At 47.7% G+C, this 22,166-nt stretch overlaps 1 protein-coding gene across 9 annotated transcripts in view; it reads right to left on the bottom strand.

Moving 5' to 3' along the window:
- The window catches only part of ASIC4 (acid sensing ion channel subunit family member 4), a 262,965-nt gene that overhangs the window by 27,247 nt on the left and 213,552 nt on the right, over nucleotides 1–22,166 (bottom strand). For 4 of the 9 annotated variants that reach the window (XM_088653080.1, XM_088653052.1, XM_060277950.2 and 1 more), the window contains 8 exons: nucleotides 13,805–13,949; nucleotides 12,042–12,169; nucleotides 9,376–9,535; nucleotides 7,772–7,828; nucleotides 6,963–7,116; nucleotides 6,717–6,808; nucleotides 5,828–5,907; nucleotides 5,068–5,172 (listed from right to left, as the gene is read on the bottom strand). In XM_088653080.1, coding sequence (XP_088509206.1) covers nucleotides 5,068–5,172; nucleotides 5,828–5,907; nucleotides 6,717–6,808; nucleotides 6,963–7,116; nucleotides 7,772–7,828; nucleotides 9,376–9,535; nucleotides 12,042–12,169; nucleotides 13,805–13,949 — 921 coding nt within the window. Of the gene's footprint in view, nucleotides 1–1,277; nucleotides 3,559–5,067; nucleotides 5,173–5,827; nucleotides 5,908–6,716; nucleotides 6,809–6,962; nucleotides 7,117–7,771; nucleotides 7,829–9,375; nucleotides 9,536–12,041; nucleotides 12,170–13,804; nucleotides 13,950–16,932; nucleotides 17,566–22,166 lie in introns of those variants that run through there. The other 5 variants (XM_088653044.1, XM_088653033.1, XM_088653072.1 and 2 more) reach the window with 4 other exon arrangements.

Genomic DNA, 22,166 nt, shown 5'->3' with positions numbered 1-22,166 from the left:
TCTTCCCATTCATCTCGGTGAAAAAATGTCGATATGCAGTAATGAGGCCATTAACCAAACAATCTGGTAGGTCTTAGATATTTTCTCACTCCTTTCAGTAGGTGTTTTCTGTGGTTCACAGGAGCAGGAGCCTCTGCATAGTCTAGAAAAATGGTACTGGTCTTTCTTACACCTCTGTGAAAACTAAAGTGCTGGACTTGACCAAGGGTAACTAGGCCTGAGCCCTCTTCAATTTTTGGTAGCATTTCCTTTCCACACTTGGGGGCAGGTATGTTAAAACTTGTTTCTTTTTAATGATAATAGTTAACAGGCCCAGGAAGGCACAGTACCATTATTATACCATATGAGGAAGTCTTGAGATGCCCACTTTTCATTTAAAAAGAAAAAACAGGATTCTATGTTCACTGTTGATGTCTATGTTGTTTAACCACTGGGCAGGGTTATCCGGAGGTTCAGAGAAAGTTGTCAGCAGTATGTTGATGACACTCAGCTCTATTTCTCCTTTACATCTGCAGGCGAGGCCGTGGAAGTGCTGGGCCAGTGTCTTGCCTTGGTAATGGACTGGATAAGAGCCAACAAACTGAAACTCAATCCAGATAAGACTGAAGCACTGTTAGTGGGCGGTTCCCTATACCAGATGGGTGGGAGGTCACCTGCTCTTGATGGGGTTACGCTTCCTCTGAACGAGAAGGTTTGTAGCTTGGGGTACTCCTGGATCCTTTGCTGTTCCTCAAGGCCCAGGTGGCTTCAATGGCCCGGAGTGCCTTCCATCAGCTTTGGCTGGTGGCCCAGCTATGCTCCTAACTGGACAGGGAGAGCCTAACTACTATGTCTATGCTCTGGTAATCTCAAGGTTAGATTACTGCAATGCGTTATACTGCCTCTGAGGACAGGCAACTTCAGCTAGTGCAGAATTCAGTGGCCAGGTTGCTTACTGTAGCAGGATGGTTTGATCATATTATACCAATCCTGGTCTGACTGCACTGGCTACCAATTAGTTTCCAGGCCCACATTCAAAGTGTTGGTTTTGACCTATAAAGCCTTAAACGGCTCAAGACTGCAATACCTCAAGGGCTGTCTCTTTCCATATGAACCTGCCTGGACCCTGAAATCATATTCTGAGGCCCTTCTTTGTGTGCCGCCTCCTCAAGAGGTCCAGAGGGTGGCAACATGAGAATGAGCCTTTTCTGCAGTGGTTCCCCAGGGAGGCTCACCTGGCACCTTCATTATACACCTTTAGGCGCCAGGCAGAAACATTCCTTTTTAACCAGGCCTTTGGTTGATTTAATTGACATCTTTATTGTTGTTTGTGCAATAAAATAACAGAGGCAAACAATGATTTTGCCTTCAAATTCATACGTATAACCTTTTAGAAAAGCGAAAAATGCAAAGACCATTTCTTATACCGCTTTACCCTGATCTGTGACACCAGGATCTTTACATAAATCTGCACAGAGCTGCACTCACAGCTACTCAGAAATTGCTTCAGCATAGGGATCTGGAGGGGGTAATTCAATCAGTTCTATTTTCAGCCATCTCATTCTGGGCACCATCTTTTCCTTCCAAATGGCAGCCTGTTGAGTGTGCATTGCAGCTGATCTGGGTGTGAAAGCCTGTTTCTGTGGGTGGAATACTGTCACTGGGTCAGGTTTATTGATTCGGAGGAGTTCTTAAAATACACGTAGTCTGGATCCTTATTTGATGCAACTTTAGCTTGCATTTACATCTTATGTACCATATATTCTGGCTTACAAGGCGACTGGGCGTATAAGACGACCCCCCCCCCAATTTTCTATTTTAAATATAGAGTTAGGCGAGGGGTAGCTCGGTTAACGGGGGACCCGGCGTATAAGACAACCCCCCAATTTTGAGAAGATTTTTGGGGCTTAAAAAGTAGTCTTATACGCAGGAATATACAGTATTCCCAGTCAATTGTTTCTGCAGCTGAATGGCCTTATCAAATTCTTCCTGCTTGGGGTCTGAGATTTATCAGCATCTTGTTAGATACACATTTTCTAAATAATTCATTTCCATAGGTGAGCAAACAGCCGGCAGATATCAGGGCCTCTCTTTCTTCACAGGTGCAATGTTGGTTTTTGAATGTTTACACTACTTAACTCCCTGATTTAAAGCTAAATAGAGTCATTGTGGTACAGTGCCAGGTCACATCTTTTGTTTTTCAAATAGTTACTATTATAGATTAGATTTCTTTGTTCAGTTATATTCTGCCATCTTTCCTCTCCCTACCAATTTGCTTCATTAACCGTTAGCAAAGTAGGTCAATTCTTTTGCAGAAACTATTCCTGAAAAAACCAACAGTGTGCATCTTTGATTTTCTTTTGTCTCTTTATCAAGGCTGTGAAAGTGCTCTCTACTCTCTTTAGGATTATTATTTATTTGCCAAGGAGGCAAGATTTGCTATCTAAAGGCTATCTTTGTAAATTCCTGGGCCAGCAAGACATTCTGTCTCTGGAATGCAACTCTTATCCTTGACTGTTGGCCATGGTGGCTAGGGCTGAGCAGAGTTGGGAGTCCAACAATATCTGGAAGGGCTGGAGATTCCCCTCCCCTGCTGCAAGAGGTGGTGGGTCAAGGCACGGGTTTCCATCTCCCTAAGTGGAGGAATCTGCAGTGGAGGAATCGCCCTAAGTGGAGGAACCATCTCACACTCCTCAACTGCCTAGAGGGACACCTATAAACATCACAAACAAACTTCTGGAAAGCATTCCTGATTGGAGACTGGTTTCTTTAGAAGCACAACTTGCCTTCTCTGGCTTAGATTAGGGACCTCATTTTCTAAAAGTCAGGCCTAACATCTCCTTCAGCTCTCAGACCCTTTGGAAAGTACACTTGTCAATTTCACTAGGCAATAACTCATATTCTTCGCTTTCCATATACTGGTCCCTGTTGTAGGTTTTCCATGTCAGGTGGGATGCAGCAAGAGGAAAGCAGGGAGGAGCTGTCACTTGTCTGGCCACACTGAATCTGCTGCACTTGAGAGACGCAGAGTGAACAGATGCTCAAGCTGAGCTAGGAGGTGTTTTCATCCACTGACTGCTCTCTGGGTTTATATACTGTAAAACACTTATTGCCCAGGATGCTTTTTTTGTAGTAAATCCCCAGTTTTAACTACGACAGGTTCACAGATGGAGCCAAAGCCTTCTCTGTGGGCATCACACAAGCAGTCTTGCCTCTTTTATGTACAAACAAACAGAAACATATGTATGTGCATATGTACACATTCATGCACACATGTATGTACTGGTATATAGGTGCTGTCTACCCAGATCACAATGGGCTCTCACAAATATATAAAAATATACTCATAGGAGCATGTCCACATTACTGCTTGCAGCAGCATAGCCATGTGTTGCACATGAGAACTCAGCATGTTGGTCTGTCAACATAATAGCTAAATGAAACTTCAGCAGGATGAAACTTCAACACTAGATAGCCATCAAATCTATGTCCTGCCTATAAGCTTCCAGGGATATCCAGCTTGACACGGTGGGAAAAAGTTGCTGGACCAGATGGACCTTGGTCTGATCCTGCAGGGCTCTTCTCATGATCCAGAGCACAAAAAAGACAAACAGAACTGTAAGACTTCAAGCAACGTTTGTTGCTTACTACACAACACCACACCCAGCATTGAGGCACTTTAATATATGGCAATGGTGATGCACTGTTTAGCAGGTCCAGATACACACTGAAGCTTGGTAAGACGGATGCTTTGTGGGTATGCAGTTCCCAAGTTTCAGAAATGGGCAGTTTCAGAAATTGCCTTTTCTTGATAGAGTTGCACTCTCCCTGAAGGTACAGGTACATAGAATGGGAGTACTCTTGGAACCATCACTGTCACTGGGTGCTTGGTGACTGAATGCATTTTCCAGCTTGGGCTTGTATGCCTTCTGCAGCCATTCCTGGACAGGGATACATGGGCCATGCTGTTGCATGCCTGGGGGACCTCTAGACTGGACTGCTGCGGTGTTACCTGCACTGGATTACCCTTGAGGGTGGTTCAGAAATTGCAGCAAATTCAGAATGCTGTGGTCTAGTTTTTGGCCAGAGCAGCTCCGCATCAGCATTTTGTTGTGGAAAGCTTTGCACTGTGTGCCAGCATATTACCAAACAAAGTTCAAGGTATTACTGTCAGTGTATAAAGCCCTAACCTGAAGTTACCTGAAGGACCACCTTGTACTTTATAAACTGGCCAGAAAACCGTGACCTTCTGGAGAAGCCCTACCAACTGTCTCATAGTTATTTCATATTTGTTTAATTTCTATACAAACTAAAGCTTTTAGCATAGCGGCACCAGTAACTTGCAACACTGTTCCTGTTAAATTCAAACAGGCACAGACAATTTTGGAAACATTTTGTTTTCCCAAGCATTTCTAAGAGAATTAATTTGATTCAGTGCTGGCTATTTGTTTTAGAATCACAGAGTTGGAAGGGACCACAAGGGTCCTCTAGTCCAACCCCTTGCAGTGCAGGAACCATTTGCCCAACATGGTGCTCAAACCCACAACCCTGAGATTTAGGGTCTCATGCTCTACCAACTGAGCCATCCCTGAGTTTTTTATGTTACGGTTTTATAATTTTATAGTTTTCTAATTCTTTTTTTGTACACCGCCTTGATGTATTCTATCAGTTAGCAGTTTGTAAATCATCTCATAAATATATACACAGAATTCGCACAGCAGCTGACACATTAATGTGCATCTCTTCCAGCCAATGCTGTTAAGAAATACAGACACACATCACATGCAGCCCACATGGCCCAAAGCATGCAGTAGTCCACAAACAAAACAAGGCTCTCGTACTTAAATGACACAAACTCTCCAGCATCATTTTTCATATCGGTGGCCATTGTGTGGATCTACCCAATACAAATATGCAAAGAGACAGAATCTTGTTCTCTCTTACCCTCCCCATCCCACTCTCTAGCTGACCAGGTTCAAAGCTGGGAAAGCCAAAGAATTGCACCTCGCTTCCTTCCATCGACCCACCCACTCCCCATTTTATGGCAGCTGCAGGAGATAGTCTGGGTGGCAAGGGAAACAAGTGTACCTGCTCCTTGATCTCCTCCAGTCCCAGGGTGGCAATGCTGCCTGAAGGCTTCTTCAGAGGGGGCTTGGGGCGTCGTAGGCCATGGGCCACCTTGTCACGGATCACCTGGGGCACAGCAAAAGGCAAAGAGCAGCAGCTGCATGTGTGTTTAAACTCCCATATCACTTTGTGGTAGGAAACGTGTGTCATATACACACGGCAACTCCTGCCAACTTGCATTTTGCTCTATTCCCACTTCACCCTATGATGTCATCAAGCTAGATTTCTTCCTGGAAAACAACTTTAGAGGCCCTAAGTCCTGCAGGCAGGTAGCCATGAACAGCCAGGCATCCTACATGGACCATAGCAAGCACCTATCATACAGACTGTGGCTGGAGTTCACTGAAGCCGTCCAGATGCAGATGTTACCAGCTTGTTCTGTAGTACTGGAGGCAGGGAAGACTTGTGGCTCCCTAGCTGTTTGACTCCAGCTCCAAATATCCCTTGTTCCTCATCCTTGCACTAGAAGTGGTCCAGGTACTGGTTATTACCACCTTGGGGGGGGGGGGTAGCATAGCCTGTGCTGACGGCAGGTAAACTCGTTGAATTTAGGACAACATGGGGAGTTCGCCAGCTCTGTGTAAGGTGTCAGCAGCAGTTAACCGTACAGCACTATCTTAGTGGGGGTGCCAGAGCTATAGGTTCCCCCTCGATGCAACCTCTAAGCTCAGCCCAGTACAGTCACAGCTAATGCAACACAAGACCCTAGGTGGGCCCTCACCTCATAGATGTAGTCCAAGATTTCCAGGACAGTGAGGACGCTGGCCCCGATGAACAGGCCCATTTGGCCTCCAATGTCCCCTGGCAGAAAAGGAGGCAGTTAGGGCAAGGGAGACGTTGGTGGAAAGCAAGTCATCTACTGGACCCTGAGCACTGGGAAGGCCTCTGCGGGGAGGAGGGTGACAGGGCCTCAGGAAGGATTCCTGCTGCTTTGATTATCAGGGAATGGGAGGGGGAGAAATGGTGACTGAATGCAGTGGCCTGGGGAAAGGCAAGAGGGTGAGCAGCAGGAGCATTGGGGTGACTTTGCTTTCCTTCAGGGTTAGCTTCCTGCTCCTATTGAAAGCAATGGGCACCAGGGTCCTTCTAGCACTGGAAGAGGTTGGAGGAAGACCTCATGGAGAGGATGAAGTAGGTGTGGGAACACAGCTGCTATGGGAGCAGTACCTCCCTGCACCCTGGTTGGGTGCCCAGCAAGGAGTAAGGCAGCACAGGCCTCTAAAGTGTGGTGTGTCAGGGAGAAGGGGGGTGGGGTTCTATAAAGCCCAAACCAGCCTGTCAAAAGAGGGAACTGCTGTTGGGCCTGTGAATTGCTGGCACCACCAGTGATGGAGTCCAGAAGTCAGTATTGCAGCAAACAGCCAGAGATGCTGTCAGATGACAGGGAAAAACCAACGAGGTGACACCTGTGTTGCCATAAAACCTTAGGATTTTGCTGAGCCCACGCCATGTCTCCATCTCAGCAACATAAGGTGAGAATCACAAACTAAGGTTCTTGCCCATTTGCCTGCCTGCCTGCCTGTGTAGCTTCCTTCTCGAAGCTTGCTTTGCCTCGAGAGCACTAGCCCTAACCAAAGGAAGGTGGCAGGTAGAGGGGCAGATTCACTCACCGAGAAGCCCTGCCAGGTTGTATGCCCTCTTCTGCTCAATCGCCTCATAGTTCAGTGCCTCAAAGAAAATGTCCAGCACCAAGAAGTTCTCCCTAAGGGGAGTTGGGGAGGGGAGAGAAAGGATTCAGAGGCTGAGCCGGCTCATATATTCCTCCAACCCAGTTCCCTCCTAGCCAATTTTTGTTTATAATGTTCTGGTGCTTCTCCCACAGCCTGTGGGTTGTGCATCAGCAACAGGGCACTCACCGGATGTAGGTCTCATTGCGGTTATACTTGCGAGCAAGGTACCGGGCCGAGCCCTTGTTGGGCATGCGCACCATGGAGATCTCCTTGCCATAGCGAGTCAAGTTGCAGGGCGTGGGGCAGACACAGCGCTCCTGGGAATCCTCAACTGCTGTATCTGTGAGCAGAGAGCCGCATGTCAGGCAGGATAGGAGCACTTTGGAACAACAATCAAACGAGCCATTGCCTGCTCATCCCTGACATGGCAAAAGACCCACAGCCTATTGAGGCAATGTCTCATGGTCCTCTTGGGACTCCTGTTGGGATAAGAGCACGTGTCTGAGAGGGTCAGTGGAGGCCTCGACACAGCCTAACAACATCATGCCTCTCCATCACACCCCAGAGTAACAGCTGCCCTCCTCTCCTCTGTACCAGCTCACTAGACCCCAGCTGAGGGAATGTGGTATTAGCCTCCCTGACTTTTCCTCAAAAACCACCATACTAAACTAGTTTGCCCTATGATAGAACTGTTAATTTGCTTTTATTGGACCAGTTTTTTAATGTTGTATATTATTATGTCCCCCCTCTGTTTATTACTTTCTTTCCTGCTCTGGGATCGAAAATATTCCATGAAGAGCACACTATAGACGCTGTAAAACAAACAACAAAACAAACAAAAACTGTTCAGCCTTATCACTTAATGGCTTAAGCCATCAAACACCCAGCTGTGTCCACAAAAATTAATAGGGGTTCCCCTTCCGCTCCACTGACTGGCCAGATCCTCTCCCCCCAGGTCCCTCAAAGGGCTGCTCAGGATCTGCTGAAGCACCTACCTAGTGTATGGTCCGCACATTCAATGTAAACGTTGGGCGAGCAGATGGTCTCGTTACCTGATGGAGAAGGACCTGGTTAGTGAGATACAGAGTTGGGTCCTCTCCTCACCCCAATTCAAGCTCATGCTGTTACTCGGTGGTGTTAAAGAGAAGGTTGGTGACTTTATTAGGCAATTATAGGCAATTGCCTAGGGTTGCTCATGGAAGGGCTTCCCCCTTGCAGATTGACATTTGCTCTGATTCAGCAGTAAAACGAGGGTTTTCCCAGGGAAAGTGCAGACACACAAAACAAAACAAAACCACTCGGACACAGAGCTTTAAAGCCTGGACCTGTGCCTAGAAATGCAGCACAAAAGGAAGTCTGGATGAGTCCTGAGCTGAGGATGGACTGAAACTTAACAGGGACATTGTAGTAGTAGTAAATTTCCTGTACTGATAAGATGTTCTAGAGTTGGATGGGACCTCAGTGGCCACCTAGTCCAACTCTTCATTGGATACAGGAAATCCGCTGCTATGACATCCCTTGTAGGTGACCTTCCAACCTCAGTTTAAAAGCCTCTAATGAAGGAAAGCCCCTCTCCTCACGCCTTCCAAGGCAGTCTGTTCCACTCTCAAACAGTGTGTACAGCCAGGAAGTTTTTCCTAGCATTTAGTTGAAATCCCCTTTCTTGTAATCTGATTGGGGTCTTGCCCTCTGGAGCAACAGGGAACAAATCTGCTCCATCATCGGTATGTGACAGCCCTTCAAATAATTGAAGATGGCTAGTGTATCAGCTCTTAATCATCTCTTCTCCACGTTAAACATACATACCCAAGTCCTCCCAGGACTTCATTGTCAGATTGATCGCTCTCTAGATCTACTGTGGCATGGGGGTTTGTGGACTTCAGTCCACTTCATGTGATGTGGGTACTGAGATGCCCTGGAAGACGGCAGATGGCTGTGGGGGGAATGGAAACTGAAGGAGGCAGAACAGCTGTTGGTGTGGTAGGCAAGGAAGAGCTACAGACAGCCCAACACATTCCAGGGGCTGGGTCAGAGGAGACATAATTTGAATGATCTTTTCCTAAGGTGCTCACATGCCTGCATGGAGGCACTATGGAAAGTCACACTTCTGCTCCTGTAGGGAGGGCTCAAGGCAAAGATCTGCGCTATGGGCAAGTTGAGTCACAATTACTAGAGGCTTATGCAAGACAGTCTCTTCTCCCACAAGTAACTTGAGTGTGTCAGGGATCCTAATACCCAAGAAGGCATAGAATATGGCAGTGCAAGAAGGCTGAGAGCAGGGTGGGCCCATAGAGAGTATGTGGGAGTGCTGCCTCTATGTCCCCACTCCCCCCCAGCTCCTGTCTCTTTAAAAACTGTATAACACACACACAAAATTCCTGGCACACAAATGGATTATGGGGAAAGCTTCACTTGCTTGGCTGCCAAATGTCTGGCTGCTCCATTAAAGGAACAAGAGCAGTCCAGGAAAATGACAACCGTGTCAAAATAGCACATGGCAGAAATGAATTCATATTCCAGCACATCAACGAGGCGGCAAAAGGAGAGAGTCCTGGAGTCCGTGGGACTTAAGGGGAGGGGTGGTGGTGGGTCACCTTACCTGGCATGTGCACCATGCGGCACTGGCAGTTCCGCACCACAGCCTCCTTCTCACACTGCAGCCTGCAAGCAGCAATACTGTAGCTCTCGTAGCCGGGCAGAACCTGTTCCCCCTTCACGCTGGCCCGGCAGCTGCCCCAGGGCTGGGGCAGGTACGTCAACTGCAGGAGAAGGCGGGCAGGCTAAGAGCCAAGAGAAAGTGGCGCCCTGGCCAGCTGGGGGACCGAAATTGCCTCTCAATGCAGCTCTGGGGCAGGGAGTTTTGCTCTCACTTAAGCCCATTTCCCAGCTCAGCTCTCCAGTCCCCATCTACCCTCAATGTCCCACAAGCTCTGCTGTAAATAATCCTAGTGGTGCTTGGTTTTTGCACCCCATCAGCCTGGAAGTTCAAACCCACGCATGAGGCACCACTAGTGAGCTCTGTATTAATGGGAATACAGTTGCACCAGATTTTACAGATTTGCTTGACATTTCAGAGTGTGCACGCTTTGTACTCTCACTACAGATCTGCAGAATGAATCTAACACAGTTTTCATTTGAGCCTTGGAAAAGGGCAGTTCTTCATACAGATCTAGTGCAGTGGCTAAGGAAGTCTGCAGTTCAAATCTCAAATCAACAACAAGCTCCCGTAAGGAAGTCATTGCCCTCATAGCCTCTGCACTCTTTCCCCTTCCAATGTGCTCTATTAAGACACCAGCCCAACTTACAGGAATGTTGTGTAAGGGTTAGTGAGATAAAGTACGTAGTACCTTGTACTACATTATCAATAACATGTACCTTGAATATTTGAAAGGTGCTATATAAATACTAAGCATTAGCCCTACAAAGGCAGGTGATTGTTGTATGAGGGGGGGTGGTATTTCCAGATCAATATCTAATGAGAAAGCCTACATGATGTGATGTGATCAACTTCTTTCTGGCAGATGCTGACAGAATGCAAAGAAATGAGCCTTCAAATGACAAATGTTGATTTAACACTTTTTTACGGTGATTTTTTCTTTCTTTCATTGTAATGCTGTGGAATTCTTTGATGAATAATCAGAGTTGCCACCCGGCTAGATGGAACAAGGATTGCTCATCTGCATATGCCAATTCATTGATATGTATGAAAAATTTTAAACTGCTCGCTGCCTTGTGCTGAAGCTGAGCTAAAATTAAAACAAAGCTAGGTAGAGTTTAATTTGAACATGGTGGAGGAAGGAAATGAGGCACTAAATTGACACAGTTCAATGCAATTAATGTAACGTCTGATAAAGGAATGCTTCTAAAAGGATGGCAGCTGTCTTGCATTTTTTGGGGTCTGAAATAAGCTTCTACAATTCATTCTGATTATGGGAACTGTGTTTTGCCATTTCAGATTTTCCCTCTGATTCCAATGGCTGTGAAGAAACAATCATTTAGGGTAGGAAACTCAATGGTGCACCCAAACCCTGCAGAAAGCAGGACTAAATTCATCACACATTGACTGAGGCACAGGGAGTTCAATCCTGCCTGGTCGCTATCTTCCCCCAACCCTGCAGGCCAATTTTGACAGGTGGGCAGGACAATCCATATGTCAATCATATGACATCATATGGTTGATATGTGGGTGGTCCTGCCCACCTGACAAAGATTGCTGGTTGGGAGGGGGGAGATAAAGATCTGGCCTGATGAGCCAAAAAGGCTGCCCCCTCCTGATTTAGGCATTTCTTCCTGGAGCAGTGAGAAAATCAGCACCTTGTATTTACACTACAGATTTATATTGCTTTTTATGTCATATTAACTTTAATGGCTCCCCCAAAGAAACCTAAGAATTGTAGTTTGGTTAGGTGCTGAGATTTTTTTTCTCTCTCCTAAGATCCTTATTATTCTATTGAATTACAAATGTCACGGTTCCCTGGAAAGATGGAATAACCATTAAACCAGTTTAAGTGTATAGATTTGCTTCTCCTCGTTAGAAAGCGCAAAACAATCCCTGCAAAAGATCTGTAAACACTTCAGTGTCTTCATTCAAACTGCATTGGAGTTAACTGAGAAGCTGTGGAGTTTGCTGAATAGCATTAAGATGTGCTGTGCTGCTGGGTTGTTTTTTTTTTCAGATGTCAGCAAGCAGACCTATCATTTATATTTAACTTCTCTGCAAGCAATGATCTGATTTTTTAAAAAATCCTGGTTGACCCATGGTCCAGCCTGTTAAGTGGAGGTCACTGTAACAACATCACATCTGGTTGCTATCTACAGGCTAGAGTCTGGTGGGAGAGATGTTGAGGTTGTCCAATTTTCCTCATTCCAACTAGCCTGAATGAACCAGACCAGGTAAGAGTCCTGGGTCCTAGGCTATCAAATGCCTGTTACAGGGACATTCAAGACCAGATTCTTTTGGGATGTTTGACTAGCATGTCATTAAAGCCACTGCTTAGTCCTCCTCTCTAACAGCTCATAGGGAGGTTCTAGGGATAAACATTCACTGACTGGGAGCAATGCTTAATCCTCTTTGCTCAATGTGGCTATGACACTTTGCATCTACCTGCCCCTGCCACTATCAGAGGCATATCTTCCATGCCCCCTTACTGTTATCAGACCCCACACAATCTCCAGTCTCCCTTTCCCCAAAAAGCTGGAGCCCTTTTCTCCTCCCACCCCACCCACCCACCCTGCACTCATCTCCCCTTGTCTCATGGTCTTTACCCTCTGCTCCTGGCAGGACACAAAGGTCTGGAAACCTGGAGAGACTCCAAACCCCAATTGGTGGATGTAGGGTGGCTCATCTTGGCTGTGGATCTGTACTCGAATTCCGGCTTCAAATGATGTCTCATCTGCAAGGAGAAGGAATGAGGTTATGGTTAAGGAAGGTTTTGCTAGACCTTAGCTGAATAAATTTAGCCATGTAATTTAATGAGATCTTCATGTCTATCCTTTGCATTCATAAATCCCTGTCCTTTCCAATCGTTGTGAGCAGAGCAGCTGTTTGACGCCTAATCAAGGGGGGGGGACCCTTTAGCTGTCAAATATTAAAAGCATTAATAAAACGAACAGCTCTGGTACTGCTATGTATTATATTTTTAAAAAAATTATCACAAATGTGCTGCCAGGAGCATCCATTTGAACATGCCAGCACATCAGTGTCTTAAATGATAGTATGTGCAAACTGGTGATCCTGGTGACATTTTTTTAATTGTAATATATAGCAATTAGGGACCCAGGTGGCGCTGTGGTTAAACCACTGAGCCTAGGGCTTGCTGATCAGAAGGTCGGAGGTTCGAATCCCTGCGACGGGGTGAGCTCCCTTTGCTCGGTCCCAGCTCCTGCCAACCTAGCAGTTCGAAAGCATGTCAAAATGCAAGTAGATAAATAGGAACCGCTACAGCGGGAAGGTAAACGGCGTTTCCATGTGCTGCTCTGGTTTGCCAGAAGCGGCTTTGTCATGCTGGCCACATGACCTGGAAGCAATACGCCGGCTCCCTCGGCCCATAATGCGAGATGAGCGCCGCAACCCCAGAGTCGGTCACGACTAGACCTAATGGTCAGGGGTCCCTTTACCTTTTTATATAGCAATTAGGGCATCTGGTTGTTTGATGAATGCTTTTTATGTTTGTATCTTTGTAATAAATAATTTTCTTATTGTGCTTCCTAACTCTTTGATTAGGGTGTAGAACTTGTTTTTTTAGGTGCTCTTTCCCTTGAAAAAATGTTGGTGAACCTCTAGTTACTTTCACAAAACTGCAGCTAACCCCTCCTGCTCACTCCCACTAGCTTTTGGGGCTAGATAGTGACATCAATGAGCCATATAAGAGGGAATCTGTTATCAGGAGAGTAAGGATTGAGGTAGGCAGAGAGAAGGGGAGCTTGGGAGCAGGGAGATTAGAGCTGCTGGCACAGTGACTCCATCATCTCAGCTCAGTAGCAAAACACATGTTCTGCATCCTGAAGGCACTAGGTTCAATCCCTGACATCTCCAGGCAAGGCTGGGAATACCCTCCCCCCCTCTGAAACCCTGGAGAGCTTCTGAAATTCAGTCTGGGCAACAATAAACTGTATCAGACATGGGAAACCTTTTTCAGCCTGATGGTTGTTGCCTCATGGGAAACCTTCCCTAGGTGTCGCAGGCTACGGTAGCAGTGGGCAGGGTAATGGAAGTCCAGTCACACACAAGTCATAGGTTTCTACGCCTTCATTGCTCCATTCAGACAAGCGAAAGACATTATTGCAGTTCAAGGACACATTCCAGTCGGGCAAAAGAAATGAAGGTGGTTGTGGACCATGGCTGTGAGGGATGTGGCCTGGGAATAATTCCTAGGGACAGTCAAGAGTCCTGGAGGGCTGCACTTGGCCCCCAGGCCTAAGCACACCCCCCCCCTTGCACCAGACGGCACAATTATCTAATTGGTCGTAGGGCAGCATCCTATGTTTCTACATCCTTTCCTCTCTCCCAGGACTCTCCCAGCTCTTACTGGTCTCTCTCCAGATGGGCAGGTACTCCTCCTGCTGGATGTCCAACATAATCTCCAACCCGTTGCCCATCCCACTCTGGCGAGTCACTCGTGGTTTGTTCCGGTCGCCATTGAATGTGTAGCACTTCCCATAGCGTGTGTAGACCTGGGGAGAAAGGGGCAGATTAGAGAAAGGGCCCACCATGCCTAGAAGCCCAACAAATACTGCGCATGCCAACGTAGCCAGAAGGAGCAGGAAGCTTCCCCACTCAACTCTGCCAAGGCCTTTGACCCAGAATTGGAACAACCCCTGTGCTATTCCAGCTTTTGGCTTATCCTTTCCTCTACCTCCATTTTACCATGAGTTCTTCTCCTGACAAGATCTATGAGATCTGCCTGCCTAAGTTGTAAGCCCTACAAGGTACTGGGGGAGAAGTTTCTCTGGCACAGGAGAGAGGTGGGTATAAAAATCCTGCCTGAACCCAATACACCATATAGCTGGAAGGAGGGAGGCACACACAACTGAAAAAGAGAGTCAGGTTCTTCAGAGAGAGGGCATGTCCTGCTTGCAGACTTCCCAAAGGCACCTGGCTGTCCACTGTGAGAAACAGCATGATGGACTAGAGAGGCCTTTGATCTTATCCAGCAGAGCTCTTGTGAGTTCATGGCATACATTGTATTTCAGGAACTACGGTAAGTGGATAAATGGTACTTGACCCTTGGAGACTAAGTGGGGGCAGGACAGTGGTGGGGAGATACAGCTACAGAGGCAAAGAATATACCAGCAGGGCCACTTCATCCCAGGACAAGCTTGGGACTGAAAATAACCAAGGGTCAGGGTCTGATACATCACCCCTGTTGGTCCCAAGCTGTGATGGCGCCACCTCCCACATTAAGGAACCTCAAAAAGCCCAGTTGCTCCCTCAAATCATTCTGACACAAGCACTCCCCACCTTGTGGTTACCAGGTTGGGTCAGGATACTGACCCCAATTACTCTGCAGCAACTAACTCTTTCTTTGGCCACCACTATTCTGGTGAAAGGTGGCGCTGTGGGTTAAACCACAGAGCCTAGGGCTTGCCAATCAGAAGGTCAGCGGTTCGAATCCCTGTGGCGGGGTGAGCTCCCGTTGCTTGGTCCCAGCTCCTGCCCACCTAGCAGTTCGAAAGCACGTCAAAGTGCAAGTAGATAAATAGGTACTGCTCCGGTGGGAAGGTAAACGGCGGTTCCGTGTGCTGCTCTGGTTCGCCAGAAGCGGCTTTGTCATGCTGGCCACATGATCTGGAAGCTGTATGCCGGCTCCCTTAGCCAATAACGCGAGATGAGCGCTGCAAGCCCAGAGTCGGTCACGACTGGATCTAATGGTCAGGGGTTCCTTTACCCTTTACCTTTATTCTGGTGGTACTGAACCCTTTGGGATCCATCAGCAATATTTTAGGATTGGTTTATTTCTACAGTGTCCAGATACACACAATAATTTGACCGTCCTAGGTCAACACCTTAAACCACACAGAAATTAACAGTTTGTGCCAAAGCAAGCAAGTAGTTTTTTAAAGCGAGATGATAATAGGTACAAGAGGAATGCTGTTAAAAACACTAGGGAGAAGCAATATTGATCGGCAGGAAAACAAAACTGAAATAGCCGATATTTCTTTCTCAAACACCCCCCCCTCAAAAAAAACCTCCAACAAACCCAGTATTCTTAGATCTAACTTTAGATTTCATAGTACCTCAGTCCATTGCAGTGGGACTCTTCACTTGCAGCAGAAAAACAACCATCCACTGCCACCAAACATTTACCTTGTCTGCCTCAAGCCGTGTAATTCGCTCTTCCTCCTTCTGGGCTGCCCCATGAGGTCTCCCTGCCCTCCCTCTTATGAAATTCCATCAGCCTAAGCCGCCTTAGGGCATCACACAATAACCAGGCAGCAGGACTGTTGCTGGCCCTTGCTTGACATTGGGTACACTGCTGAACTTGCCCCTGAAAGTCTTTCTGTTGGCATAGACATCTGTACTGAAGAAACCTCCACGTGAGAACTTGTGCTATTGATGCAGAAGGCCTTCTTGGATGGGGTATAATCATCATAATCATTATTGGGACACCTTTCTGATTGGAAGTGCCAATCACCTGGAAGCCTCCACACCAGCAACTTCTCATGTGTAGGCTTCTTCAATGCTTATATCTATGAACAGCCATCCCGGAGCAGAACCAACAGAATGCCTGATGGCAGAAGCAGGACCAGCAACATTCTGCTGCTCTCCAATAATTGCACAATGTTCTGTTCACACAATTGACACATGCAGGTGACTCTAGCTTGTCCATTTTCCCTATCTGTGATTAGCACCCATTCACAAAGTATGACTTCGATGAGTATTTTTCAGACTTCCACCCTGCAGGAGATATTTTCCAGAATGATTCATCTGCCATGGAACCTCTCAGCAGCTGCCATGGAACTCCTACACATTGCAGAAGATGCTGGAGTATGTTCCAAGGTGCAGGCAATCCCAAAAGAAGCCTGTGTCTGTCACAGTCACTTTGGACCAGCTGCCAAGTCAAATGGGACTAAGAGGATAAGGGGAGCAAATACCCTCATGGCAACAGTTCCTGGCTGTTGCAAGTGCCATGTTTGTTCTGCAGCGCGGCGACACAAATCTTGAAGCCAATTGCTGATGATCAAAGAGAAGCAGCAACAGTCTAGATTGAGACAATTTCTCTGGCAAACGGATGAATGTTGCCTCCCCACAACATAGGAAGGAACTGAACCCAGGGACTTTTGCAGAGTCAAACCACAAGTTTCCCTGATGGAGGCTCTGCTATCTTTATCTAGGGTGCAGTTTGCTCCCTTGCATCTCCACCCTTAGGGTACACAAGTTGAAACCTTTTAATTCTGGATTGGTTTGTTAAAATCAAATGACTACCACCAACCAATTCAAGCTGCTAATGCAGATGAGAGCTGCTGCACCGCTATTCAAACATGCATTGAAAAAGCAAACATATCCTCCAACTCTTCCCTGTTCCCTATTGCATATATACACAAAAATTGATTCCAAGTGTTTTAAGAAGGATGTAATCTGTTTTCCTGACTATTCATCCTTTCAGCCTCTTTACCCCTCCTCCCCAGGTCCTGGTGCAGAACAGAAGCCACTCACAGGGGTGAAGTCTTGGGCTCCGCAAGGTTTGCCCTGGAAGTGGCAATCCAGCAGCATGTCCTCAATCTGATGTCCCATGCGATGGAAGAAGCTCTCCATTGTGTGTGGAGAGAGGCGTGATGGCAGGAACCGGGTGTAGTTGGCCAGGCGGCTAAGCCAGGGGCGCTGCTCTTCTGGCAACTCCTCCAAGACGCTGGGAAGCAGGGAGTGGTTCTTGTAGGTCAACCCCAACCAGTGTCCTACTGAGTACAAATCCGGCCTGGTGAGCTGGAGGAAGCGTGCTGGGTTATGGTTGCAGAAGGTGACCGCTGGGAACGGCATCCAGGGGGACCAGCTCATGTGGGCTCTGGTGTGCACTGGTTTAGCATGCAGGTAATGTATCCGGTTGGCTGACCATGTGCACAGCAACCCCAGCGATGTCAAGAAAGCCCCGCTCCAGAACAGACGCTGTGCCCAGGACTGCTGGCGTGAGCCCATGTAGTGCAGCCCATGCAGCTTGGTCGCACGCAGGAAGCGGGAGGTGAGCTGAGCCAGGGAGCCGTCCAAGTTGGGCACAGGAGGGGACCCATCTGGGTAGCAGGACAAGGGCATCTTCACCGCAGCTGAGAAACCCCCGGCTCAACAGATGACGTTGGGCAGAGCGGAGCCCTGAGGCTGAGTGTCCTAGATCTTCCAAGGGGCTCCACCCGAGGGAAGTCAATATTCTCATCTGCAATGTTTTGCTTTCTGCAGGGAGCCCCCCGTCCCCTCCACTACAGTGAGCCAATTGTGTCAGATGCCACTGGCTGCTCTGTGATGAGCGAAGGGAGGGGTGGATCCCAGCACCAACACCCCTCCCTTTGCCCTTAATACTTCAAACACCCGTTTCTATCTCAGGTAACAGAGGGTTGAAGGTGCTGTCTCATCTCCTGGGGACGGGGTGTGTGTGCGCATACATCACCCCACATTATTTGTTTTTTTAATTGCCTACAGTAACCTTGTGTTCGGCCAGCGCACTCAGCAATTACCTGCTAGTCAGGACCCCTCCTCAAGACAGAGCACTTTTGCCCCTAGGCATTGTTAGCCTAAGCTACCCTCTGGGTTGTGTCTAAATTGCTAGGTTTGTGTGCCAGATCCCCTGCTTGCCAGTTCCAAAGGATTCTGTGTCCGCCTCTCAAAATCAAATCTCTTGGGCATATACCCAGTGTGATCAACCCCTTAAAGGTAAAGGTAAAGGGACCCCTGACCGTTAGGTTCAATCATGGACGACTCTGGGGTTGCAGCGCTCATCTCGCTTTACTGGCCGAGGAAGCCGGCATACAGCTTCCGGGTCATGTGGCCAGCATGACTAAGCCGCTTCTGGCGAACCAGAGCAATGCACGGAAACGCCGTTTATCTTCCTGCCGGAGCGGTACCTATTTCACTTTGACGTGCTTTCGAACTGCTAGGTTGGCAGGAGCAGGGACTGAGCAACGGGAGCTTACCCCGTCGCGGGGATTCAAACCGCCAACCTTCTGATGGGCAAGCCCTAGGCTCTGTGCTTTAGAGCACAGCGCTACCTGCGTCCCGATCGACCCCTTAGCCAACCCCAATACATCTGTAGAGACAGAGTTAGGGGACTGCAACCAGTTCAGTCACACTGAGCGCAAAGCCTTGGGAGGTGCTGCAACTATGATATAGAATTGAAGGTGAAAGGGGGCCACTGAAATGTGAGACCCCAGGGTCTGCCACTGACATCTGCCCCTCCCTGTGATTTGATTTAGAACCCACAACATTCTGGATTCTATGCTTCCTCCACCTCAATCCTAAGCTCCTGCATCACTTGCCAACAGGACCATTTAATCAATACGGCCTCCACTACGTGGGAGGGAGAGCTTGTCTACAGCGTTCAAAGGGAACCACTGTCATTTCACTGCAGATACTTTGGCAGCACAGAAGCCTCATTTGCTAGTGTGATGCAGTGACAAGAGTTTTACAGGGTGTCCTCCCCAGCATCAAGCACAGCAGCGTACTGAGTTTTTAGAGGCCCCTTATGAATGTCAAGAGCCTGGAACTTCCACCGTCCATTCAGCTGAGTAGCCCAGGAGTGTGTGGTGTGGCTATCGGGAACACAGCGGCTTGTACCACCCCACTCTTACAGTGATTGGTAGCCAAGGTGGTGGCTTCCAGATATTATTGGACTCCCACACCCATCAGTCCCAACCAGCATAGCCATTGGTCAGGAATGAGGGAGCTGTAGTCCAACAACATCTGGAGGTCTACAGGTTGTCCCCGCCCACACTATGTTTCATTAACTGTGTTTGTGTTCTGATCCATGTATATGATGCACTTTTTATGCCAATAAAGGAGAGTGATTGATTGTTGGAGAATACTCCCCCAAGGGAATATTCAATGAAATGTCCCTCATCCCTACCTCAATTCGTCCATGAATAGGTGGAGAATGGAAGGTGATGGCACCATGTTTCCATATCACTGTAAGAAGCTGTGGGCTTCGGCCTTGCTTTTTTCAGTCCTTCTCTCCATTATTTCACCCACAGAGTTCAAAATAGCCACTTTATCCTCAAAACAACTCTGTGAGGTAAGTTAGGCTGAGAGACTATGGCTGGCTCAAGGTCACTCAGTGAGTTTTCTGGCTAAAAGAGAGGACTTGAATACTGGCTTCCCAGGTTTACCCACTGCTTTTTTTGGGGGGGGGGGCGCTTCCTCAGCTGCTGGGGAATTCTGCCTTCCCCATCCGCTCTGCTCTGGGAGAATATTCAGCAAAATGCCTTCCCTCCAACTTTGCTACCAGCAAATTGTTGTTGTTGTTGTTTAGTCGTGTCCGACTCTTCGTGACCCCATGGACCATAGCACGCCAGGCACTCCTGTCTTGCACTGCCTCCCGCAGTTTGGTCAAACTCATGTTCGTAGCTTCGAGAACACTGTCCAACCATCTCGTCCTCTGTCGTCCCCTTCTCCTAGTGCCCTCAATCTTTCCCAACATCAGGGTCTTTTCCAAGGATTCTTCTCTTCTCATGAGGTGGCCAAAGTATTGGAGCCTCAGCTTCACGATCTGTCCTTCCAGTGAGCACTCTGGGCTGATTTCCTTAAGAATGGATAGGTTTGATCTTCTTGCAGTCCATGGGACTCTCAAGAGTCTCCTCCAGCACCATAATTCAAAAGCATCAATTCTTCGGCGATCAGCCTTCTTTATGGTCCAGCTCTCACTTCCATACATCACTTCCATACATACACCAGCAAATAGGGAGGAAAATTTTGGGAGGCCTTTTTTGCTCAGACTTAGAACATTTCACTTGGCCTCACAGAACAGGCAGTAAGGGTATCAGGAACAGAATAATTCAGACGGCAAATCCCCAACCCCACTTTTCAAATCCAGCTGAGAAAAACAGGAATCAAACTTTATGCTGTATCAAAGTTCTCTGTGGTCATGCCTGACAGGCAATGGCAACATACAGGCCTGAGGCCGTCCTGTCATGCCTCCATGCCTCTTTCCTTCTCTGCCGCCCTACCACATTAACCCAGCACAGTTTGAACCCATTCTGATGCCATTCTGTGAAGTTTTCCCCTCCTCCCTTTCCTTTTCTTCCTCTCCTCCCACCCCAGCCCCTTGCCTCTGTGGACTAAGCTTTACTTCTACAAAGCTGTACTGCTTCCAAAAAGATACATATACTTTTTCTTTTCAGGCAACTATGCTGAACCCGTAGGCGTCAAGGGTGGGGCCAGGGTGGGGGGTAGGGTGTATCACCTCATTGATTAATTGTGAAGAGGGTTCACATCAGCTCAGTTCACTGTCAGATTCTGGTGTGGGGTAAAATACACTGCTAGTTTCTCTCAAACTTGGCCATACTGACTCCATCCATAAATATAGCATCCCCTCCTCCACCACCACTGAGACATTTCCTACTCCACTGGGTAGAGAAGGGTCTGTGGCTCAGAAGACCCACTTGCCACACAAATGAGGAGGGAGACAATGTCCACCAGCAATCTGACAATGGCAAAGACTTTCCTATTGCTTATTAAACGCTTCACACATGAATATTAATCTGTTCCAGAGGAATGTCAATGGCTCGCCTTGCAAGGTCATCTCCAAGAACTTGAGACCCTCAAATGAAGCTAAATGATGGAAGATTCAGGACAAACAAATTTTTTTATTAAAAAAAATACTTATTCACACAGCACTTGCAGTTACATTTAGGAATACACTCACACAAGAAATGGTATTGGTTACCCATTTTAGGAGGATAAGGCTACTAGCCACGATGGTTATGTTATGCCTCCACTGTTGGAAACAGTGGGAGGAATTCAGCATAGCGCTATGGCAATTGTTCTTTCAGTGCAAGCTTTTCAGCTTGTCAGATGGAACAACACCCCCCCCCCAACCTCCCCACTCCCGATGTGCAGTTTTGGAGGTTCTCCTGACCCCCCCCCAACCAATTGTGTGTGTGTTTGTATGTGCAGGGGGAGGGGAAGCCCCACTATGCTAACGGAGGTCCTTGCCTTGGCTTCCTCTAGTGGGACTAGTTAGTTGAATCCCACTCAATATGCCTCTGGGTACCAGTTGCTGGGGAGCAAAAGTGGGGAGCAAGTGCCATTGCACTCAAGTCCTGCTCATATTCTCCCCATAGGGATCTGGTTGGCCTCTGTGAGAACAGAATACTGGGCTAGATGGGACACTGGCCTGATCTACATTTGCTAAGGAGGTGACAAAACGAATGAAGAAGGCATGTTGGGCCTGCCACAGGGCACAGAACACTGGCACCCACAACATCACTTGTCACAGTCTCTTTATGCACCTGCCTGCTGGTGCTGCCCTATTCCTCCCCCTCAAAGCCCTTCCTATCTGTTTCAGTTGTTCCTGTCACTCCCAGAGGCTCTCGAGTGGCTGCCTGCCAGCTTGCCCCCTGTCTAGCTTGCAGGTTGCCTAACGAGCCCTTCCTGATTACACACTCCACTCATTACCGCCCTAATTCTGCATCACAATTAATTGTGGTAATTAATAAATATTGATTACAGCCAACAATTGGAGCTGATCTCCCTCAGTAATTAAGCATTGCGGAGGTACAAGCCTTTTTCTGTTTCTGACCTTCCTTTCCCCTTCAAGGCTGTGGGAGGCAGCATTAAAAAAACCCCACATCCTGAAGGCTGGAGGGCGCCAGGGTGCAAACGAAGCTTTGGGATTTGTTCAGCTCCCGTTGCTCGGTCCCAGCTCCTGCCAACCTAGCAGTTTGAAAGCACGTCAAAGTGCAAGTAGATAA

Source organism: Zootoca vivipara, chromosome 1, assembly GCF_965207765.1.
Source record: "Zootoca vivipara chromosome 1, rZooViv2.hap1.1, whole genome shotgun sequence".
Lineage (NCBI taxonomy): Eukaryota > Metazoa > Chordata > Lepidosauria > Squamata > Lacertidae > Zootoca > Zootoca vivipara.
This window is presented reverse-complemented; position numbering and strand designations above follow the sequence as displayed.